This window comes from Tachyglossus aculeatus, chromosome 3 (genome assembly GCF_015852505.1).
Source record: "Tachyglossus aculeatus isolate mTacAcu1 chromosome 3, mTacAcu1.pri, whole genome shotgun sequence".
Classification (NCBI taxonomy): Eukaryota; Metazoa; Chordata; class Mammalia; order Monotremata; family Tachyglossidae; genus Tachyglossus; species Tachyglossus aculeatus.
This window is the reverse complement of record NC_052068.1, coordinates 89,745,379-89,767,590: the sequence shown is the minus strand read 5'-3', so window position 1 is coordinate 89,767,590 and position 22,212 is coordinate 89,745,379. Positions and strand designations below refer to the sequence as shown.

The following is a 22,212-nucleotide window of genomic DNA, read 5'->3' as shown; positions in this document are numbered from 1 at the left end:
TAAGCACTTAGCTAAATTGGTTTGGGCACAGTCCATGTTCCACTTGGGGCTCACAGTCTTAATCCCCTTTTTACAGATGAGGTAACTGAGGCATAGTGAAGTTGTGACTTGCTCAAGGTCACACAGCAGAAAAGTGGCAGAGTCAGGATTAGAACCCAGTCCTTCTGATTCCTAGGCCCATGCTCTATCAGTGTCCATGCTGCTTTTCTGCTTAATATCCTCCCAAGTGCTTAGTACAGTGCTCTGCATACAAGCACTCAATAAATATGAATGCATGAATGAATAATTATAAAATAAGAAAAATGGTATTTAAGTGCTTACTCTATGCCAAGCACTAATGTATAGGGTTAGGAAAATAGGTATTTAATCCCCATTTCACAGATTAGGAAACTGAGGCACAGAGAAGCTAAGTGACTTGTCCAAGGTAACACAGCAGGAAAATGGCAGAGATGAGATTAGAACCCAGGTCTCCTGACTTCCCCAGCCTGTGCTGTATCCACTAAGCAACCCGCCTCAAGCCCTATCCCATCCATCGCTCTCCAGACAAATTCCTTTTCTTCTTCTGAGCTAGCCCAGTATTACTACTTAAATTTTGGGCCACCCAAAAGGAGAAAAACACAGTCAGGGAACCTTTTTAATATAACATTCAATTTTGTATTTTAATATACCTTTCCTTTAATTTCCCATTCATTTTAGCAGAGTGATCCAACAAACTGATCCATGTTCTTTGACTAGTTTAGAATTATGTTTTGGAGCCTTTGTCCCCCCTTCCTTGCCCACTCCTCCCCTCAGTGGAGTGGCCCAGAGCCTCAAAGGAATTGTAGGTGTCACCCTTCCTTGACAAGACAACGGTAGGGTTAGACTACCAAGTAGATAGTAGGACATTTGCTGAAATGGTTCTGAAAAGCAAACTACCCTCTTTGAATTTTTCCTGAGTTCAGGATGCGTCACCAATGTCCGTCTTTGAAAAACTCTTCCAGGGTCCTAACATGTGGGGAATTTGCCAGGCTTATTGAGTGGAAGTAAGTTGATCACATCCTCACCCCATTTGGGTGGTTCATTCATTAGAAGGGTGAGCCCAAAATCTGGTGAGGGAGATGACTTTTCCCAGTCGTCCCTGGAGACAGAGGGCCCGTAATAATGATAACTATGATATTTAAGTGATTACCATGGCCAGGTATTATAATAAGCACTGGGTTACATACACGATAATCAGGTCCCACATGGATCAAGTAGGTGGAAGAACAGGTATTGAGTCCCTTTTTTTCCCCATATGAGGGATCTGAGGCCCAGAAAAGTTGTGATTTGCTTAAAATCACACCGCAGATAAGTGACAGGCAGTTATTTTCCCCTACTTCAAAGGCTTATTGAAGGCACATCTCCAAGAGGCCTTCTCCCATTAATCCTTCATTTCCTCTTCTCCCACTCCTTTCTGTGTTGCCTTGACTCACTCCCTTCATTCATCCCCCCCCACTACCAGTCCCACAACACATATGTACATATCTGTGATTTATTTATATTAATATCTCTCTCCTCTGGACTGGAAGCTCACTGTGGGCAGGGAATGTGTCCATTTATTGTTATATTTTACTTTCCCAAGAACTTAATATGGTGCTCTCTGAATGAAAGAATGAATGACAGCTGGGATTAGAACACTGGTCCATGAGGCTGGACCATTGTTTCCTAACAGAACCTCCATTTGGGTTTAAAGCTCCCATAATGATGAAGAGGGACCCACTATGTTGTTTTTCAGGAATCATGAGAGGCAGACTCTCCATCCTCCCCCCTACTTTTTTATTGGTATTTGTTAAGCACTTACTATGTGTCAAGCTTTAAGTGCTGGGATAGATAGAATAAATCAAATTTGACACAGTCTCTGTCCCACATAAGGCTCAGAATCTAAATTGGAGGTAGTAGGTTTTAATCTCTGTTTTGCATATGAGGTAACTGAGGCCCAGAGAATTTAAGTGACTTAAATTTGTGACACAGTAGACAAGTGGCAGAGTCAGGATTAGAACCCAGGTCCTCCGATTCCCAGGCCCCTGTTCTTCCCATTTATCCATGCTTGAAAGAAAGCGATATTTCCTAAATCCCTTCTATCTGACCTAAAACACCTTGATGGGAACAAAAAGAACCCAAACGGTACCTCATATCATTTTAAACCCAATGACTCCCTGCCCACCGTCAGCGGTAAAAAAAAAAACAGGGAGAAGAGTCTAAGGGGACTTGGCATATGAAATGCAAAAATTGCAGGGTGGGAGATGACGTTCTCCTCAGCTTACAAAAGGCATCACGTGGAGTGTGAGCTATGCAGAATCAGGGAGCCGCCACTGCGGTAAGATTACTAATTTCCAATGTGGCCAGTGCCAGGGAGGGGTTGTAGCCAAAGACTCCCCAGTCCCTTCAGGAGTAAAGAAATGGAAAAAAAGGTAGCTCTACCCTGAATGGGAGTTTCTGGGCCAATTTACAATTCGAGAAGTTGTGATCTTGGCCAAGAAACCGCATTCACTCCATCCTGAAAATGTAAAGCTTTCAACTGGAGGCGGGGAAAATCCCCTTAACCTTATTACTTTGGTGGCTTGGGTTGCCATGGAAACTAAGCCGAGCCCCTGGAGATGGGGCAGATTGGGTAGTTTTCAAATGAGTCTGCTGCCCTTGTCCTGGCTGTCACCCCGGGGAGAGCTGAAGGGGAGGTGAGCTTGTAGGCTGGGATTCCCCTGGGCAACTCTTGATGGTATTGATGATCACAGCCCAGGCTCTGGCTGCAGCTAGCGAGGGCTTCCTTTGTCCACAGTTCAGCCTCTGGAGCCCTGGAATCATGATGTAAGACCATGAGACTATTCAGTTTGGCTAGTATTTCTGAGGGCACGGAGCCAGGAGGTAGTAGTAGTAATAGTAGAAACTCCTTGCTCTAAGCTTTAAAGCACTCAATCACCTTGCCCCTTCCTACCTAGAGAAGCAGTGTGGCTCAGTGGAAAGAGCACGGGCTTTGGAGTCAGAGGTCATGGGTTCAAATCCCACCTCCACCACTTGTCAGCTGTGTGACTTTGGGCAAGTCACTTAACTTCTCTGGGCCTCAGTTCCCTCATCTGTAAAATGGGGATGAAGACTGTAAGCCCCCCATGGGGCAACCTGATCACCTTTAAACTTCCCCAGCACTTAGAACAGTGCTTTGCACATAGTAAGCACTTAATAAATGCCATTATTATTATTATTATTATTATTACCTTTCCTCCCTGATTTCCTGTCACAACCCAGCCCTACTACAGTACTAGCCAACTGTACCTCAATCTCATCCATCTAACTGCCTACCTCTCGCCGAAATCCTGCCTCTGGCCTGGAATGCCCTCCCTCTTCCTAACCATTAAACAATTACTCTCCCCACCTACAAAGCCTTATCGAAGGCACATCTCCTCCAAGAGGCCATCTCTCACAGCCCTCATCACCTCTTCCCTCACCTCCCTTCTGCTTTACCCTGATTTGCTCCCTTTAGTCACCCCTCCCTCAGCCCCAAAGCACTTAGAGCCATAATTTATTTATATTAATGTCTGTTTCCCCCTCTAGGCTGTAAGATTGTGTGGGCAGAGAACATATCTACCAACTGTGTTATATTATACTCTCCCATGCGTTTAGTACTGTGCTCTGCACACAGTAAGTGCTCAATAAATATAATTGATAGGAGTAGAGTAGTAGTAGTAGTGCATTAAGATGTTGACAGACAGCTAGGGAAAGATGAAGCAATAAAAAGACAAAAACAACATAAAAGACTTGAACAAAGGGCAAAGAATAAGAACAATAATAATACTAATAATAAGTTTCTGATACCTTGTGGCTCAGAATGCAGCAGGTGCCATATTCCATACTCCACCTGTGCATCAGCTTCCAGACCCGTGTTTTATCCACTAGGCCACGCTGCTTCAATTGCAAGCTCCCTGAGGGCAGGGTCTGTGCCTTCTCCTTCCTTCTGAGGCATTCCCCTTCCACCTGGCATTTGTAACCCTCCCAAGGCCTTCACCCGGATGATTCCCAATAAACACGGTTGACTGACTGGCTTAATGTTAGGTGCCGAAGAGAGTTAAACAGAAACGGTCCCTGCCTTCTGGGCATTTAACAATTTTAGACAGCCAGGATTGACTCAGACACATCTACGGCTTAAAGGACACATCAGACAACAGATCAGATGCTAGACAGTGAATGAGAGAATGGGCACCATGTTTGTCTTCTTTGTGAAGGGCAGGGATGAGTGATTCAGAAGCCACTGTTGCTGCCTATAGGGAATGAGTGGGACAGGAACATTCTCTTCCTCTTTTCCCATTTGACACAAAAGTAGTGGAGGAAGTAGGAATTCAGGGGGCTACTTGGTGAAGGTAGAGAGAGAGAGTGGGGTTAGGTGGGAAGATTGGGTACGATGGGCCTTCAAGGCACAGGACATGGACACAGTATTTAGGACATGGTGGGACAGTGATCTCAGAGACCTGGTTAGCTGATGGGTGCAATGAGAGCCAGAGGTGGGGGAATTGTCCCCAAGAAATCTGTCCCCGAGAAATATTATTGACCAAAGCACATAATCTGCTCCTCACTCCTCCATACCACTTCCCCCCGTCTGCCCTTAGGATCAGTCATTAAATTAGACTTATTTATTGAGTGCTTACTGTGTGCAGAGCATTGTGCAAAGCACTTGGGAGAGTACAGTGTTACGGAGTTCATATACACCTTCCCTGCCCAAAACTAGATTGCAGTTTAGAGGATAAGGCCAGTTGGGGCAATGACCCAAAGACCCTAAACCCTAAGGGGTCTGACCTTTCAATAAATCAATAAAAGGTATTTATTGAGTGCTTATTGTGGGCAGAACATTGTACTGAGTGTTTGAGAGAGTACAATACAATAGAGTTGGTAGATACGGTCAAGGGGAGCCCACCGTTGGGTAGGGATTGACTCTGTTGCCGAATTGTACTTTCCAAGCACTTGGTACAGTGCTCTGCACACAGTAAGTGCTCAATAAATGTAGTAGAATGAATGAATGACTAGTCAAACTCTGGGCTCTTGCCATCTCACAGATTGGCAAAAGAAATGGGGGAAGTGTGGAGATCCAATGAGTTAGGTTCAGACTACGGAGAGCCTCTTTTCCTTGGCTAGACATGAGGGGGCAGGTGGATTGGACGTGGCCACAGCACCAGGTATGATATTGTTGGAGGGAATGATGCCCTCTCCGTACTTGGACTCCTTGTGGGCAGGGAACAGGTCTTCCAACTCTGTTATATTGAACTCTTCCAAGTGCTTAGTACAGTGCTCTGCCCATAGGAAGCACTCAGTGAATACTATTGTTCGATTTATTGATGAGATCTAAGGCTGGAACTCTCTTTAAACAGTCTCTTTCTCTTTCCCCCAATCAACAGAGCTCTGCATCCTTAGACCCCACCCCTTGCTCCTTGCTTTCTAATGGGAATAGTGTGAACACTTAACTCAGTAGGATGTAGACTCTACGATCACTGGGTGGAGGGTCAGGCTCTGAGACTCAACTCCCAGGAGGAGCAGGTTGGCCTAGTAGATAGAGCATGGGCTTGGGAGTCAAAAGAACCTGAGTTCTAGTCCCAGCTCTGCCACTTGTCTGCTGTGTGACCATGGGCAAGTCACTTAGCTTCTCTGTGCCTCAGTTACCTCATCTGTAAAATGGGGATTACGAATGTTAGCCGCATATGGGTTGTGGACTGTGTTCAACCTGTGTCTACCCCAGTGCTTAGACCAGTGCCTGGCACATAGTAAGTTCTTAACAAATGTCATAAAAAATGTTCTTCCTTTTGTCCAATGTAAGTCTCTTTTGTTGCAAAAGTTGTTAGTTTCTCATAGTGCATGCCTTGCCCCCTTCAGAAGCAGGTGAAAGGAAGCTCTACAAGGAGCAGGGAGAGGGGAAAAAGGAGGGAAAAATTGGGAGTGGGAATAGCTTGATGCTGCAAGGTTTGTTTCCACTTGTGAAGTTATTGGTTTTGAAGAGCAGGAAGAGTAATAATTCATGGAGAGCAGAAAATCACTCCCAGTGGCAATTTTAAGTGATTGCTTGATAGAAGGTTTTCTGATTCTGAGATAGATTTTAACAGGAAGCCCAGCAGTGCTTCCCGGGAGTGGAATTGATTAATTATACAGTGTTTGGTTAATATGTGCAATCGAATAGCCCAGGAATTATTATTCTGTTCAAGAGTCTTTGATCTCATAACCTGTTTAATGACTATGCATTCGATTATTAGATTTTCGTAGTGAGGAGTCTATTTGGGGTCAGACTCCCTCTTTCTGGTAGAGTGGACCTCTGTGTGAGTGTGTGTGTGTGTGTGTGTGTGTGTGTGATTGTGTGTGCAAGTATGTATATGTGGTGTTTACCAGCTTGTAGCACGTTAGGGGTGTATCAAAGCCATTCCCTTTGGATCCCAGTGAAGGTCTTTGCCATTGGCCCCTTTCTCTGGAGAAGGATCTTGCCTCAGCTCAGGGCAGGTTAAAGCGAAGGCAGGTTCCACAGCCAAACCCAGAGACAGCAAACGTTTCTCTTCTCATAAGAAGGACCAATCAATCCATCAGTGGTATTTCATGAGTGCTTACAGTGTGCAGAGCTAAGCATTGGGGGGAGTACAATACAGCAGAGCTGGTAGACCAGCCTCAGACTCCCTAAAAAGAAAAGCACCCAGCTGAAGACCCCAAAACCAGCCACTAAAGGGGATAATAAAAGAAGCAATGAAACTCAGTCCCTATCTTCAAGGAACGTACAGTCTAGTTGGCGGGGGGGGGGGGGGGGGGGGGGTGATAGTGGATAGAATAGTAGTAATAATAATGATGGTATTTGTTAAGCACTTACTATGTGCAAAGCACTGTTCTAAGTGCTAGAACACCCATGCATGGAAAGTGGGTGCCATATATGCCCAGGGCAGAACTAAACACCTGAAGGACTCAGAAACACTCCCCCAGAAAACATTTGCAATGTAGCCTAGTGGAAAGAACCCAGGACTGGAAGTCAGAGGACCGGAGTTCTCATCCTGTCTCTGCTATTTACCTGCTGTGAGGCCTTGGGCAAATCACTTCATTTCTCTGTGCCTCAAGCTCCCTCATCTGCAAAATGGGGATTCAATACCTGTTCTTATTTAGGTTGTAAGCTCCATGTGGGACCTGATTGTCTCGTACCCACCCCAGTGATTAGTAAGGTAGTTGGCACACAGTAAGCGCTTAACAAATACAATTATTATTATTATTTATGTGATCATGGAGAGTAAGGTGAACAGGTGTGGGAGCTGAAGGCTAGACTCCCAAACCAATACCAGTTTGGCTTCAAGACATCAGGAGGTGTTCAGGAATGGTGTCTCTCACCTTGGCCCTTATCCGCCTATACCAGCCGGACACCATCAAAACAATCTTTGTTCTCAAATAACAAATTTTCCCAAGGGAGAAATAACTTAATTTTGGGAAAGGCTGGAAGATAAAATCAGATGGGCTCAGGTTAGGATTAGAGAGTTTCTAAAAGCCTATCAGAAACAGTAAAAAAAAAAAAAAAGATTTAACTGATTTGGGGAGGCAGCATGGACTGTGGGAAAGAGGATGAGACTGGGAGTCAGACAACCCATATTCCAGTCCCAACTCTTGAGAAGCAAAGCAGATTGGTGGAAAGATCAGTCAGAGGATCTGAGTTTTAATGGTGCTGCCACTTTGCTGGGCAAGTCACTTAACTTCTCTCTGACTCATCTGCAAAATGGGGATTTTCTTTCTCCTGATTTATCTTTTATCTATCCCATCACTTAGTACAGTGCTTGGCACTTAGTAAGTGCTTAACAAATACCATTAAAAAAAATCTGCCAATTTTCTGCTGTGTGACCTTTAAGTCACCTAACCTCTCTGTGGCTTAATTTCCTCATCTATAAAAGACAGAATATCTCTTCCTCTTAGACTGGGGCCCTATAAGGGACAGGGAATGTGTCCGATCTGATTATCTTATATTTGTTCCAGCTCTTAGCTGAGTGCTTGAACCTATAGTAAGCACTTAATAAGTCTCAGCATTATTATCATTGCCCTTCTTAGGTTTACCTTCTCACAGTTAACATCTAAAATCCTTACTGTGACAGAGGGACAACTTTTCTAAAAGCTCCTTTAAATTCATTCTTAACCACTTGAATAACTGAGTCCATCAGCATAAAGGGTTACGATCCACATAACACTTTCCAATTACACGTCTCTCACGCACACATGCTCGACAGAATGTAAGATTCATCTGAGGCTCATTAAGATCACTTTTAATATACATGTTGCCCCATTTTCCTGGATATTTAACCCAGAGTCAGAGACGGGGCTGAATATCCCACTCTGATTCTCATTTGAACACTAGAGCCTAGTCTTGGGTAGATGGATTTCCTCACTAGACTGCACTCATTATGGGCAGGGAAAATGTCTGTTTATTCTCTTGTACTGTGCTCTTCCAAGCATTTAGAACAGTGCTCTGCACATAGTGCTGTACTGTACTTCCCAAATGCTTAGTACAGTGCTTTGCGCACAGTAAATGCTCAGTAAATACTATTGATTGATTGATTGGCCTTTTTTTTACACGTAGCTACTAGTGTCCTGTCCATATCTGGATCCAGGCATTAAGGATAAGAGAAGTCTGGAGAGGTCTGAGAAGACCAAGACAGGTGAAATAGCAAGAACCTGTCTTCTTGGAGTGGGAAGGTCGTAGTATAAATGATGCAGGAGGGAGATATAGTAGGGTGGGGAATTGAGAGGATAGTCACAGGTGGCATAGAAGGTGAAGCAGCATGCCCTAGTGGAAAGAACATGGGCCCAGGGGATTTGAGGACTTGGGTTCTAATTCTAATTCCATCATTTGTCTGCTGTGTGGCCTTGGGCAAGTCACCTCACTTCTCTGAGCCTCAATTGCCTCATGTATTAAAATGGGGATTAAGACTGTGAGCACCATGTGGGACAGGGATTGTGCCTAATCTGATTATCTGGTATATTCCCCAGTTTGTAGTGTAGTGCTTGGTAGGTAGTAAGCATTTAACAAATACCATTTTTTATGTGCTTAACAAATTAAGGGCTTAACCATTAAAAAAATAGAGGAGAAAGGGGTTAGGGGATGAGAGGTTTGTCAGGAAAGTCTTCCTGGAGGAGATGTCATTTTAGAAGGGGAGAGTGCTGGGCTGGAAGATATGAAGGGGAAGAGAGTTCCAGAAAGGAAGGAGGATATGAGTAAGGGGTTGATGGTGAGAGAGACAAGAACAATGCACAGTTTGTAGACTGGTATTAGAGAACCAAAGTTTATAGGTTGGATTGTAGTGGGAGAGGAGTGAGGAGAAGTGATAGAGAGATCTGAGTGAGTGCCTTGAAGCTGATGGTCAGGGGATTCTCTTTCATGACCATATGGGTGAGTAACCAATGAGTTTACGATCACCCTGGCTTTCTCCAGTTGTTGGAGGATGAAGCATTCTTTGGAAACTCCTGACTACCAAGGCTGAGATTGCTTAATACTGGCAGGTGAACGATTGCATCCTGGAGTCTCCCCTCATGGCCCTGTGGGTGATAAGGAGGTGCTTTCTCGAAGGTAGAAGGGGGTTCTGGAATCTGGAATCCTTTCATTGTCATAATAATAATAATGATGGAATTTATTAAGCACTTACTATGTGCAAAGCATGACCTAGTGGAAAGCTGTTGGGCTTGCAGGTCAGAGGACCTGGGTTCTAATCCCAGATTTTCTGTGTGACCTTGGGCAAGTCACTTAGTCATATTTATTGAGTGCTTACTGTGTTCAGAGCATTGTAGTAAGCACTTGGGAGAGTACAATACAACAGCATTATTAGAGACTTTCCTGCCCACAATGAGCTCACAGTCTAAATTACCTGTTCCTCAGTTTCCCCTTCTGCAAAATGGACTTTAAATCCTACTTCATCCCGCTTAGATGGTGAGCCCCATGTGGGATAGGGACTGTGTCCAATGTGATTATTCTGTATCTACTCCAGCACTAAGTAATCCATCAGTGGTATTTACTGAAAGCTTACCATGTGCAGAGCACTGTACTTAGCGTTTGGGAGCATACAATATAACAGATTAGTAGAAACATTCCCTGCTCATTATGAGCTTATAGCCTACAGTGCTTGTAAGTGCTTAACAAGCAACATAATAATAAATATTATTTTCTGAAGAATAAGCCCAGACTACAATGTAAGCTCACTTTGGGCAGGAAATATGTCTGTTTATTGAGTTACTCTCCCAAGCGCTAAGTACAGTGCCCTGCATGCAGTAAGCACTCAATAAATACCACTGATTGATTGACTGAGCGTATTGGCCCTGAATGCTGCAGACTGCACATGGGCGGAAAGACTTCCAGTGGGAGAGGTTATAAGCTCTTTGTGGGCAGAGAACGTGTCTACCAACTCTGTTATATTGTACTGCACAAAGTAAGCACTCAATAATTGTGACTGACTGATTTACTTGTACTCTCAGGCAAGGACTCCCCGGAGAGTAGCCCACAGTGGTTAGGGAGTGCAAAGACCAGTTTATTGCCCACCAACAAATCCTGGCTGTTCTTCCATGTGTTGTCTCAATACCTTCCAGCCATAACTTTCTGCTGATGAGTCTCCTCTAGACCATAAGCTGATATAAGGCAGGGAATGTGTCTGTTGTATTGTTATATTGTACTCTCCCAAGTGCTTAGTACAGTGCTTTACACACATGAGCTCAGTAAATATGATTGACTGACTGTGTGACTTTAGGTAGAAGAGAAACTTCTACATGACTTTGAAAGAACAGGTTGATGCAGGTTCCTGAGGTCCTCTGACAGTCTCAATCCAGAAGGTGAGGGGTATTTGCAGCAATCCTCAATCAAAAGATTCATAGGTAAGAGTTGTTTTAATCACCTTTAGAAGGGTAAATGTTGCTTTTAAATGAGTTTTGTTAAGTGTTTTACTATGGGTCAGGCACTGTTTTATGTGCTGGGATAGATACAAGATAATCAGGTTGGACCCAGTCCATGTCCCACACAATCTTAATCCCCATTTTACAGATGAGGTATCTGAGACACAGAGAAGTAAGTGACTTGCCCAAGGTTACACAGGATACAAGTGGTAGAGGTGGGATTAGAACTCAGGTCCTCTGACTCTCGGGCCCATGCTCTTTCCTCTAGGCCTCACTGCTAATCTGGAGTTGAAGGAGGGTGACTGATTTAAAATCACACAAGTTGTACCTGGTTCCTTGATCCCCCTGGCTGATGGAACCCCTGAATAACCCCAAAGTGAGAAGCTGGCCCTGTTTGTTCTGGCCCCAAACTGGGAATGGTTAATTGCTCTGAATCAGTGAGTCCTAGTGGCCCTGGGAGTCAGAACACCTGAATTCTAATCCCACCTCTGCCACTAACCTGCTATGCGACCTTGGCAAATCACTAAACTTCTCTGTACCTCAGTTACTTCATCTGTAAAATAGGAATTAAATTTCTGTTCTTCCTACCCTTTAGCATGTGAGCCCCAGATGGAACAGGGACTGTGTCTGACTTGGTTATCTTGTACCTATCCCAGCACTTAGAATAGTATTTGGAACAAAGTAAGTATTTAACAAATACTACTATTAGTATTATTATTTTATTAGGCTATTCACCCTGGGCTCCCAGTAAGTTCCCAGGGACTTTCCTACATTTTATAGCACCCACGGGAACCTCACAGCATCAATGTTTTCTGTGGTTTTTAATTTACTCCCCTCCTACCATCATTCACCAGCTTCAGGGGACTTGAGAAGGGAGAGTGAAGCTGGGCCATGCTGAACCTATCCCATTCCAACCCAGGGGAACCTGTGTTCGAATCCCAGCTCTGTCTCTTGCCGGCTATGTGACCTTTGGCAAGTCACTTAACTTCTCTGCACCTCTGTTTCCTTGTCTGCAAAATAGGAATTAATACGTGTTTTCCATCCCCTTCAGGCAGTGAGCCACATGTGGGACAGGGATTGTGTATCTTGTAGCCATCCCAGTGCTTAGTGCCATGTTTGGCACAAGGTAAGCATCTAACAAATTCTGCTATGATCATCACCATCATGATTATCATTATTATTATTTTCTGTTGAATTAGCAACTCAGAGATGACACAAATCCTATTATTGCTTTTATCATATCAATTATATTTTTATTAAGGACATAACACACGTGTATATGAAATACAATTATATCTAGTTACTATTAATGGACAATCATATTAATTTGTGTGTCATCTCTGAGTTAATTCAATGGAAAGTAATGATAATTCTTCTTGTTAATAATAGTCGTAGAACTTGGGCACACTTTTTTTCCCCGCAGTCTGGCCTGAGCCAGCCCATAGGACTCTACCTTAGAGGCCACGTGGCTTGAAAACCAGTCTTTGGCAAGGAATATCTCAGCTCCCGCTGGCCATCCTCTTCAGGCCGTTCCCTTGGTCACTTGATGATGCTTTGCTTGGAACATAAATAGCTTAATAAAAACACACCAGGCTGCCATTTTTCTTCATTTGTTACTGGGTTTATTTAACCAGTTTCCTTTGCTCAGTGACTTTAACCTAGAGGACATCTCCCCAGGAGGACAGCTTGATTTGCTGTAATTAGCCCAGTGTTTTTCTTAAGGTGCTAATTGCCGCTTAAAATAGACTACCTTCCTCATCTTTCAACTCTCTCCTCACCCCAACTCCCTGGGGAAGTCCTCATCCCCTTTTCTGCATCTCAGGCTATATCCTGGTCACCTCACAGTAGCTTTATTAAAAAAAAAACTGAAAAAAATACCCAGAGATTTCTGAGCAACTGGGTGCCAAGCAAGAAGTGACTGAAAAATCAATTTGGCTCTAGGTCCCTATCTGGGAAACTCAATCTGCTGATTACCTCCCCAGAAAAGTACACACATTTTGGTTGGATTTTAATGTGTAAAATGGCAAACTACTGATATGACATTTAACATAGAGAATATATATCCCTCCCATTTTCCCAATTACTTCAAAGGTTCTCTGTATAAAATGCAGTTTGTAAAATGGTAACAATCTATCCTCAAACTGACCTAGTGTCTTCCTTTCAAGAAGGTTCAAGTCCTGCAGACATGACAGCATCCATCCTCCCAACAGCCACAGAAACAAGAAATGGACTGTGCATTTGTTATTGCTAACCGGGAAATCTGAAGACCAGAGTGGGAAAGCGACTGGTCTGAAGTCACACCGCAAATTGAAAAGACAGGAAGTAAATGCTGATCTTCAACCCCTGGGCGAATCTGCCTCCCCAGCAGACTCCATAAGCAGGAATGTGTGATGTTATTCCTTGCTACAGCCAATATGGAAACAGATACTGGGATAGAGTCGCTTGGCTTAGATGCAGTGAGGCCTAGTAGAAAGAGCAAGGGCCTAAGAGTCAGAGGATCTGGGTTATAATCCACATTCTGCTGCTTGCCTGCTGTGTGGCCTTGGACAAGTCACTTAACTTCTCTGCCCCTCAGTTCCCTCATCTGTAAAATGGAGATCTGAAACCTATTTTTCCTCCTACTTCAACTGTGAGCTCCCTGTGCGACCTGATCATCTTATCTCTACCCCAGCACTTAGTACAGTGCTCCGCCCATGGTAAGTGCTCAACAAAACCCGCACTTATCGTTATTATAATAATCTCATGGGTATCTGGCCTAGTTGGTGAATTGGGGGAATTCACCCTCAGACGGTGGGAAAGAGCTCTCTCCAGGTCAACCCATCTCCCCTCTTCTGGTCCAGCCACTTCCCACAGGCAAAGATCGTGGTCACCCCGGTGGAGGTATTGGTGATCTCCACCCGCTCCACCAACCAGCCGGGACAGAGGCCACTGCTGTCATGTTCCAGCCGCACCTTCCGCAGTTCCCCCAAGTCCAGGGTCTCCAGGAAGAACCGGTCAGTACTGCCCCTCTCAAAGAGGTTTCGGAAGCGCTGCTTCAGCTCCCTCTTCCCCGTGTCCCCGTTGACCCCGAAGATGGTCATCAGGACGTTGGCATCGGTGCCTGCTCCCTTCTCAAAGCCCGTCATCACGATGATTTCATATTTGACAGGCACCAGGCATTGGACCTTGCTAGCAAAGCTCTCAGTCACCTTGGTCACCTCAAACACTTGAAAGTATTTCTTCTTTTTCTTTAAGGGGATCTTGCGGTCACAGTTGAAGTAATACCTGAGGGAGGAGAGGAGATGGGAAAGAGGGAAAAGGATTGGGGGAGGACTTGTCCAGAAATCATCAACTTCACCTCTGGCACTCACCCCCAGAATGATGGAGTGGGAGCATGTCAATGAAGGCCTATCGTCTAGGACATTCTTACCTCTAAGAGCTGCTTTCTCAGGTCTGGTCCTTAGGTGACCTGTTTCTATGTGTCCCTGCCTGGGATAGAGTCTAGCTGGTATCACTGAGCACCTGCAGGACCTAACCTCCCTGTCTCTACTTCAGATGCCTGGTAACCAGGGGGCAGCAGCCATTTGGAGCTGCATCAGCTCGACCTCCGGGGAACCAGAAAGGACAAGCATGATGGCCTATGGAAAACCTTCAAGTAAGGTGGCTGTATATCCATTTTTTTACAGGACAGTTGGGATTTCAGCTGGCTTGTTACTTGCCTCAAACCTGAAAATAATGAGTACTCAATCAGTCAATGGTATTTTTTGAGAGCTTATTATGTGCAGAGCACAGTACTAAGCACTTAGGAGAGTACAATATAACAGAGTTGGTAGGCACGTTCCCACCCCACAACAAGCTTACAGTCTGGCCTAGGGGATAGAGCACAGGCCTGAGAGTCAGGTGGACTTGAGTTCTAATCCTGGCTCCACCCCTCATCTGCTGTGACCTTGGGCAAGTCACTTCACTTCTTTCTGCCTCAGTTACTTCATCTGTAAAAGGGGGATTAAGACTGTGAGCCCTATGTGGAAAAGGGACTGTGTCTAACCCAAAAAGCTTGCATCTACCCCAGCACTTAGTACAGTGCTTGGCACGTAGTCAGTGCTCAACAAATAAAAAAAAATTGTTATTATTATTATCATTATATGGGGAGATGCTGAAGGTCTGTTTTTTCTCATGTTTTTACTAGAAGCATCCAATTTCCTTCTGCCTCGGCTCCTATGGCTGAGTCCCAAAGCTTCAAGGTGGGCCCTGGATTTTTAGGGACCCTGGGGAGAGGGGAGGGAATCTAATGGTTCTCTGAAGCAAGTGGGGTGGGGTGTGTGGAGGACATCAGGTATATCCATAACCAAATGCTCTAGGTTCTGCAGACTTCAAGTTTTCGTATGATGTAACTATGTTGTGTTATCATAATAATGATGGTATTTGTTAATTGCTTACCAGGTGCCAAGCACTGTTTCTAAGCACACAGGATGCATGTTTGCTACTTCCCAGTTGGCACAGGGGAATCCTGCATATTTAAGCCTTCACAGTGGCTACTCTATCTTCAAGGTCAGTTTTTCTACGGTATCTGTTAAGCACTTATTATTCATTCAATCACATTTATTGAACGCTTACTGTGTGCAGAGCACTGTACTAAGCGTGTCTCAAGCACTGTTCTACGTTCTGGGGTAGATACAGGTTCATCAGGCCACATACAGTCCCTGTCCCACATGGGACTCATGGTCAAATAGGAGGGAACAGGTGTTAAATTCCCAATTCACTATTGAGGAAACTGAGGTAGTTAAGTGACTTGCCCAAAATCATATAACAGACAAGTAGCAGGCCGGGTTTAGTTCTTCTGGAAGCTGGTGGCCTAGTGGAAACAGCATGGGCTTGGGTGTCAGACAACCTGGATCCTAATCCCAGATCAACCACTAGTTTTCTATGTGACCTTGGTCAAGTCACTTCACTTCTCTGTGCCTCACTTACCTCATCCGTAAAAATCAGGATTAAGGCTGTGAACCCCAGGTGAGACATGGACTATGTCCAACCCGATTACCTTGCATCTACCCCAGTGCTTAGTACAGTGTCTGGCACATATTAAGCGCTTAACAAATGCCACGAAAAAAAGGCTTCTCTATCTGCTAGATTGTAAACTCTTTGAAAGCAGGGATTGTGTCTACTCTACTATTCTCTCTCCTTGTGCTTAACACAGTGCTCCTTGCATAATAAGTGCTCAAGAAGTGCCACTGATTGATTCAATATGCCTTTCTACTGGTAGGTTCTGAGCTGAGACCAGGGTGGGAAGAAACTACTCAACCCTGTGATGATAAATGAGAGGAAGGGCTGAGTGGAGTGAGAGAGGAGGATATGCTGTTGGGACAAGTTGTAGGAAAGGAGGGAGGGTTTGGGGGATCCTGGGGGACACCTGTTCCCACACCAAACATCTTCAGAGCAGACAACACCCATCGATCTGGAGCAGATGCTAAGATGCCTTTGGTTCTTCCCAGCGGCTCTTGGTGAGGTGCGGGAAAGTGGATAATGTATTCATGAATTATATCTGGCAATCAGCCAGGGGTTTGAACATTGTGCTTTTAATGATGCATTTCATTTCCAATCATGCAAATCATTTTCAAATGACTCCCCACACCTCTCCCCTCCGTTCAGTGGCAGGTATCTCCCCCCTGCAGGAATTCAATCAATCTGAGAGATATGCATGCGTGTGTGTGTGTGTGTGTGTGTGTGTGTGTGTGCACGCGCACGCGTGCTTGTGTGCTCAGCAGAGACCCCCAAGGAAAAGCTATTTCACATCTGAACCGACGCAGGGTTTCTACCTGTTTCTCCAACCCTGAAAGATGTTGATGAGAGCTTCTAGAAGGAGCCATATTAGAGCCCCTGGATTTTAAGTGTTTCCCTTGGAGAGGTTCGCAACCACAGTGCAGTCAAAAGCGCACTGGAGATCACCATTAAATGGGGCTTGCATTCAGTAAACATTTAAATATTGAAATGGCACTTTAACAGACTTCTTTCTTTTAGCTGTTAATTTGCCAGGAGAGGCTATTCACATCAAAATCTCAAGGGCCTGCACTTAAAAAAAGAAACCAAAAAAACCTCCTAAAAACTAAACTGCCTAAGCTGTGAAGAAATATTTAAACATGGATTTCAAAAAGGTAGTGAAAGCAAAACACCGAAAAAGGAAATCAATTTGTTTTTCCGATATTCCTCCAGAGTTTTCAACCCTTCATCTCCAACTATTAGACACAGCAATCACGCCCCGTAAAAGGGAACTTATGCCTATCTCAGGTCTGGTGCCTATTGAAGCAGCATGGCTCAGTGGAAAGAGCATGGGCTTGGGAGTCAGAGGTCATGGGTTCTAATCCCAGTTCTGCCACATGTCTGCTGTGTGACCTTGGGCAAGTCACTTAACTTCTCTGAGACTCCGTTACCTCATCTGTAAAATGGGGATTAAGACCGTGAGCCCCATGTGGGACAACCTGATCACCTTGTATCCCCCCCCAGTGCCTAGAACAGTGCTTCACACATAGTAAGTGCTTAACAAATGCCATCATTATTATTACATCTCTCGATCCTGTTCCACATGAAAGGGGCAGATGATGACAGAGGAAGAATTCTGTAGAGTTCTCTCCCCGACTTCAAAACCTTATTGAAGGCACATCTCCAAGAAGCCTTCCCTGACTAAGCCCTCCTCTCCTCTTTTCCCACTCTCTTCTGCACCACTCTTCCCTGCTCCTTCATTCATCCTCCCTCTCATCCCCACAGCACATATATATCTATATATATCTGTAATTTATTCTAGGATCAGACAATCATTGGCCTGGAAGGGAAGGTCATCTGCTCCATTCCCCAGCCTCTCTGCCTATCCTTTCTCTTAAACCATCTAGAGAAAGGGAAGCCTTAGCCTCCCCAATTGCTCATTGCAGTGCCTCACAACTTCATAGTCAGGAAGTCCTTCCTGCATCTGACCCAAATCCCTCTTGCTGCTGGGAAAGCCCTCCCCCAGGGGTCTGACCGATCGCTTTTACATACACGTTGCCAAGTTCCGTTTCTGTGATGGTGATAGTCTCCACGTGCCAGAAGATCGCCCTGGAGGAGGAATATCTACTTGGATCTCTCGGGATGTGTCCTACACAGAGTGCTGCTATATCTCCAACATTCTTGCTGTCAAACTCAAATGTGTCTGTGGTGCCCCTGTAGGAAATAAGCCACAGTTTCCATCAGCAGTGTAGCCTAGTGGAAAAAGCCAAGACTTGGGAGTACTAGGCCCCGGGTTCTAATCCCAGCACCCCCACTTGCCTGCTGTGTGACCTTGGGCAAGTCACTTTGCTTCCCTCCTCAGTTCCCTCATCTGCAAAGTAGAGATTCAATACCTGTTCTCCCTCCTACTTAGATTGTGAGCCCTATGTGGGACCTGATTATCTTGTGTTTAACCCAGGGCTTAGTACAGTGCTTGGCACTGAGTAAGGGCTTAACGCTTACCCTAATTTTTATTATGATAAGCACACTACTGTAAGCTTGCTGTTAACAAGGAATGGGTCTACCAATTCTGTTGTATTGTACTTTCCCAAGCTCTCAATACAGTACTCTGTACACATTAAGCACTAAATAAATACCACACATTGATTAAGTGCCTGATTGTCATGACCCTAACCACTGAGGGGGCAGCAGTCCACCTCTCAGAGTCATGTCGAGGGCATCGAGACAGTCTGCGCTTCAAGCTCCAATCCTTTGGTACAAGGCTGGGTGCTGAGAAGCAGTGTGGCCTAGGGGAAAGAGCAAGGGCTGGGGAGTCAGAGGACCTGAATTCTAATCCTGGCTCTGCCACGGGGCTAGTCACTTCACTTCTCTGTGTCTCAGTTTCCTCATCTATCAAATGGGGATTAAATCTTACTTCATTTTAGACCGTGAGTCCCATATGGGGCAGGAAATGGGTCCAATTTGATTGTCTTGTGTCTACACTGGCACTTAGTACAGTGCTCGGCACATAATAAGCACTTAACAAATGTCACAGTTATTGTTATTTCCTACTGGGCAAGGCTGCCAGGAGTCAACAGGGGATATCGGTGGCTCAGATGCTCTGCAGCTGTAAACCTGGCCGCAGAGGATACCAGAAATGAAGAATGTGTTTTGTATCCTAGCAACCAGAACAGATGGGTACTGCCGTTCCCCAGATGCTCTCTCTAAGGATATGCAGGCTGCAGTAGAAGGGGGTCCTCCCCAGGATTCATCCTCCTACCCTGTGGAGGACTCCATCCTTTACCTTTTAAACACCCGCTCCTTGGGCCTGGAGTGATTTTCTATCAGGAACTCTTTAGATCGATCTTTCTTCCCTTCTAAGATTAGCCAGACATTTTCCCTGGTATCCGCATCAGGCGCATTGCTCGTTTCTATGGCGATCTCGTACGCTGCAGTAAAACACAAGCGAAGCACATTCTGCTACAAAGAATGCACAGCTGCCCCACAGAAGCACACACATTCTGCTACAAGGAATACACAGCTGCCCTGCAGAAGCATGCATGTTCTGCTACAAGGAGTATACAGCTGCCTCTCAGAAGCATGCGTGTTCTGCTACAAGCAATTCACAGCTGCTCCATATAAACAGGCATGTTCTGCTACAAGGAGTTCACGGCTGTGTCACAGAAGCATGTGTGTTCTGCTACAAGGAGTACACAGCTGCTCTGCAGAAGCAGGTTACTTGTGAGCAGGGAACATATCTACCAACTCCATTCTATTGTACTCTCTCAAGCTCTTAGTACAGTGTTCTGCACACGGTAAACACATTCAGCTTCAACTGGAGTGGAAGCAGAGTTCATTTTAAATATTGGAGGGAGGATAAATAGCACACCCGATAGAATAATAATAATTGGGGCATTAAGTACTTACTATGTACCAGGCACTGTACTAAATGCTGGAGTAGATACAACATAATCAGGTTGGATACAGTCCCTAATGGACACAGGGCTCACAGTCTTAATCCCCATTTTACAGATGAGGCCACACTGCTTCTCTGGAAGGGACAGACATGTTGAGTAGCAATGAGGGATCACTGAGTAATTTTTTCCAGTCTGTTTAGTAAGTTCCAAGCCAGGTAAGCAGGAAGATGCCCGAGGGCCTCAAGCAGAGCTAGAAACTGGTGAAATCAGGCTGCTCCATTTCCAGGACTTTTTTCCTCACTGAACCACCTAGGGACCTCTAGGATCTGAGGAGAACTCCGGTGAAATGCACACACTGTTAATCCCGGCTCCGCCACGTGTCTGTTGCGTGACCTTAGGCAAATCACTTAACTTCTCTGAGCCTCAGTTACCTCATCTGTAAAAGCCCCCCAGTGGGACAACCTGATCACCTTGTGCTTAGAACAGTGCTTTGCATATGGTATTCTCAGTCTTAATATCAATATCAATCAAAATCAATATCAATTCTCAGATATTCTCAGTCTCCTTGAAGGCACCTCCTCCCCCTCCCATCCCCTTACTGTCGGGGTTCCTCAAAGGTCAGTTCTTGGTCCCCTTCTGTTCTCCATCTACACTCGCTCCCTTGGTGAACTCATTCGCTCCCACAGCTTCAACTATCATCTCTACGCTGATGACACCCAAATCTACATCTCTGCCCCTGCTCTCTCTTCCTCCCTTCAGGCTTGTGTCTCCTCCTATCTTCAGGACATCTCCATCTGGATGGCTGCCCAACATCTAAAACTCAATATGTCCAAGACTGAACTCCTTATCTTCCCTCCCAAACCTGCCCTCTCCCTGACTTTCCCATCACTGTAGATGGCACTGCCTTCCCTTCTCACAAGCCTGCAACCTTGGTGTCATCCTCAACTCTGCTCTCTCATTCACCCCTCACATCTAATCCATCACCAAAATCTGCTGGTCTCACCTCCACACATCGCCAAGATCTGCCCTTTCCTCTCCATCCAAAGTGCCACCCTGCTCGTTCAATTTCTCATGCTATCGTGACTGGATTACCGCATCAGCCTCCTCTCTGATCTTCCATCCTCCTGTCTTTCCCCACTTCAGTCTATACTTCACGCTGCTGCCTGGATCATCTTTGTGCAGAAACATTCTGGGCATGTTAGTCCCCTCCTCAAAAATCTCCAGTGGCTACCAGTCAACCTATGCATCAGGCAAAAACTCCTCACTCTCGGCTTCAGGGCTCTCCATCACCTAGCCCCCTCCTACCTCATCTCCCTTCTTTCCTTCTACAGCCCAGCCCGCACCCTCCGCTCCTCTGCTGCTAACCTCCTCACTGTGCCTCGTTCTCACCTGTCCTGCCATCGACCCCCAGCCCACGTCCTCCCCCGACCTGGAGTGCTGATATATTGTACTCTCCTAAGTAAATAGAATAGTAAATATGTACATGTAAGATAAATAGAGTAATAAATCTGAACAAACATATACACAGGTACTGTGGGGAGGGGAAGGAGGTAGGGTGGGTGGGATGGGAAGGGGAGAGGAAAGAGGGGGCTCAGTCTGGGAAGGCCTCCTGGAGGAGGTGAGCTCTAAGTAGGGCTTTGAAGGGAGAAAGAGAGCTAGCTTGGCGAATGGGCAGAGGGAGGTCATAGCAAAATTTAAGCAAGCATTTAAAGAGATCCAGCAGTTAGTTCAAGGAAATACATAATTAATTTTAAAAAACGATCCTCATCTTCCCTTAAAAAAACACTGCAGTGGATTATGCGAGGGATCTACCTGAGTATCCGCTGATAAGCTGGGAAACATCACTGAATTAAAAGCACCTTAGAGCAGAAACTCCAGCCTGAAATAGTGGTGAGAGTCCCTTGCATCTGAGTGTTCAGGTGCTACCTTGAATGAAGAAGCTGCTAACCAGATGGCAGGGCACCTCAGTAGCTGTACTTTGCCACTTTCTGAGTAAAGCAGCCCTTTAGCCTGAACACCATGCCTCTATTTTATTTTAGAGGTAAATTTATTTTAGAGTCTCCCCCAGCCCTAAGCTCCTTGAGGACAGGAATCAGGACAACTACCTATATTGTCCTTTCCCAAGTGCTTAGTACACTTTTTGGCACGGACTAAATGCCCCTTAAATACTGTTGATTGATTGATTTGTGACTGACAGACACCCAGAGCTATAGTTTTTTTAATGGCATTTGTTAAAGGCGTACTGTATGTCAGGCACTGTACTAAGCGTTGGAAACAGTCCCTGTTCCACATGGGGCTCTCCGTCTTAATCCCCATTTTACAAATGAGGTAACTGCGGCACAGAGAAGTTAAGTGACTTGCCCAAGGTCACACAGCAGACAAGTGGAGGAGCTGGGATTAGAACCAGGTCCTTTTGACTCCTAGGCCCATGCTTTATCCTAGGCTTATGCTCTAACCACTAGTCCACACTGCTTCTAGTGAACATAGA

The 22,212-nt window shown here is 45.2% G+C and overlaps 1 protein-coding gene across 2 annotated transcripts in view; it reads right to left on the bottom strand.

Moving 5' to 3' along the window:
- Window positions 1–13,565: 13,565 nt before the first annotated feature.
- Window positions 13,566–22,212, bottom strand: part of LOXHD1 (lipoxygenase homology domains 1) — a 260,830-nt gene continuing 252,183 nt past the window's right edge. For both annotated transcript variants that reach the window (XM_038744101.1, XM_038744102.1), the window contains 3 exons: window positions 19,112–19,256; window positions 17,881–18,042; window positions 13,566–14,139 (listed from right to left, as the gene is read on the bottom strand). In XM_038744101.1, coding sequence (XP_038600029.1) covers window positions 13,659–14,139; window positions 17,881–18,042; window positions 19,112–19,256 — 788 coding nt within the window. In that variant the 3' untranslated portion in view covers window positions 13,566–13,658. The remainder of the gene's footprint in view (window positions 14,140–17,880; window positions 18,043–19,111; window positions 19,257–22,212) is intronic.